This window comes from Etheostoma spectabile, chromosome 15, assembly GCF_008692095.1.
Source record: "Etheostoma spectabile isolate EspeVRDwgs_2016 chromosome 15, UIUC_Espe_1.0, whole genome shotgun sequence".
Lineage (NCBI taxonomy): Eukaryota > Metazoa > Chordata > Actinopteri > Perciformes > Percidae > Etheostoma > Etheostoma spectabile.
The window spans coordinates 1,334,501-1,336,300 of record NC_045747.1 but is presented as its reverse complement, the minus strand read 5'-3'; the positions used below and the strand labels follow the sequence as shown (position 1 = coordinate 1,336,300).

The 1,800-nt window shown below is 41.0% G+C and overlaps 1 protein-coding gene across 2 annotated transcripts in view; it reads right to left on the bottom strand.

Annotated features, from left to right (window-relative positions):
* gspt1l (G1 to S phase transition 1, like) overlaps positions 1 to 1,800 on the bottom strand; it is a 14,465-nt gene that overhangs the window by 2,515 nt on the left and 10,150 nt on the right. For both annotated transcript variants that reach the window (XM_032538299.1, XM_032538298.1), the window contains 2 exons: positions 1,650 to 1,743; positions 829 to 909 (listed from right to left, as the gene is read on the bottom strand). In XM_032538299.1, coding sequence (XP_032394190.1) covers positions 829 to 909; positions 1,650 to 1,743 — 175 coding nt within the window. The remainder of the gene's footprint in view (positions 1 to 828; positions 910 to 1,649; positions 1,744 to 1,800) is intronic.

Below are 1,800 nucleotides of genomic sequence, written 5' to 3'. Positions count from 1 at the left end.
CACTCAGGCACCCAAGTATTCAGAGGATTGACTTAACGGCTTACCATTCCTTAACATTTGATAAAAACGCCTGTTCATACCTAAGGTAAATTGAAAGCTGTTTTTGAACCATTTGGACTCCATGCATGTCTTTGGTTTCTTCTCCGGTCAGAACCACTGTAAGTGCTACTAGCATAAACTGAAAAACAAGGTTTCCCTTGTCCCTCGGCAGAAAAGCCAGTCAAAGAGAGAGAGACAATCTCAAAACAACGATTTTACACCTGTTTCATATTCGTAATGTTTCAGAGTTAAAAAAAAAAGCGCATGTATCTATGGTCACATACCACAGACTGTTTACAGTAGTTTATTTTTCTAATGTGTTCTCCTCTGTATATGTTTTCTATTAGTCATGTACATAGAGAGAACTATTAATGGCACATCTCTTGTAATGTCTTGGTGAACTCTCTTCAAAATGTACGTTGTCTTTTCTGCAATAATAATAAAGAAAAGAAAATATCAAGCCCGTTTTTTGCCTTACCAAAGACTCACTACTATACAGTCTCCGGCCCGACAGAGACATCACCACTGTATCAGTCGCACCTGAGTTGTAGCTTTCCACTGAAACATAGCCGTGTAAAGAACATGATGCGCAGGCGGGCCGTCGGAACGCTGAGGGGTTAACAACCCAAATAATGCATGACAAAACATACGCAGCCTAAGCAGTTACTATGTTTTAAATGTAATATGGTCAGCCAATGGGAGGCATTTGTATGTAGTTTTGTGGTTGTGTAGTTGAGTTTTTGCTCGGTGATCTTTGATGATGAAGGAGAGGCTGATGGGATATCTCACCCTGTTGGGCATCATGACGAGCTGCTGTGCTTTACTGATGCAGCCCGACTCCAGCTTGCCCAGAATCACGGTGCCCATGTCCTGATGAGACAGACGCAGCAACAGCGTTACAGAGCAGGTGGGAGAGGCAGCACATGTTTCATCAATCTGTTTCCTGTAGAGCTCAGTCACCACGGAAACAACTTCATAATTTAACTTTTTGGTACTGGAATCATTTTTCCCAAAGAAACAATTCACACATCCGACAATTCCTCTGTGCAGATACAGTATGTTTGACAATATCACAGACTTTAAAAAAGGAAGTTTCCTGCTCTTGCTACAGCATCAGGGGCGGAGCAGTGTGTATTTAAGCCCTCGGTTGTATCATTGGTAGAAATACTGATGAAGGTCCTGGGGGACCGCAGCAGATTGAGAAATAAAGGTTTTTTTCAAGTCTTGTGCTAGAATAAAAACAAAATTGCTTTTCGAATTGACAAATGTTTTCCTTTGGGACGATAATGTGAAGTTGGGGGGGGAAAAAAACGATAAGTGTAACATATTGAAAATCGCAATAATAGCCTATTGTGATACTATCATATAGTGGGGCCTCGGGTGAGTCCCACGTCGAATGTTTTAGTGTATTATGTGGAAAATGTAAATCAACGTATTTATCAAAAACAACGCATGGCATTCTAAATCCTTTCTAAGACCCAGAATTTGTTGTTTTCAACATCTCCACACTTTTTGAATGCAGCCTTCTACAATAAAGCACCTAAAGAAAGCCTTTTGATCGGGCTTCATTGGAAGTGGAGGAATCAAGCGGGGGTTCCGATGAGTCTTACCTTGTATTTGTCTACGATGGGCAATCTGACAGGGCCATCAGTTGATCTGTTTAAATGTGGCAAATTGTCCAAGTGTGGAATGAATGGTAACCCTCTGAAATAAAATCAGATATGGACAACAGTTAGTAGAGATGGATGAACACATCCATCC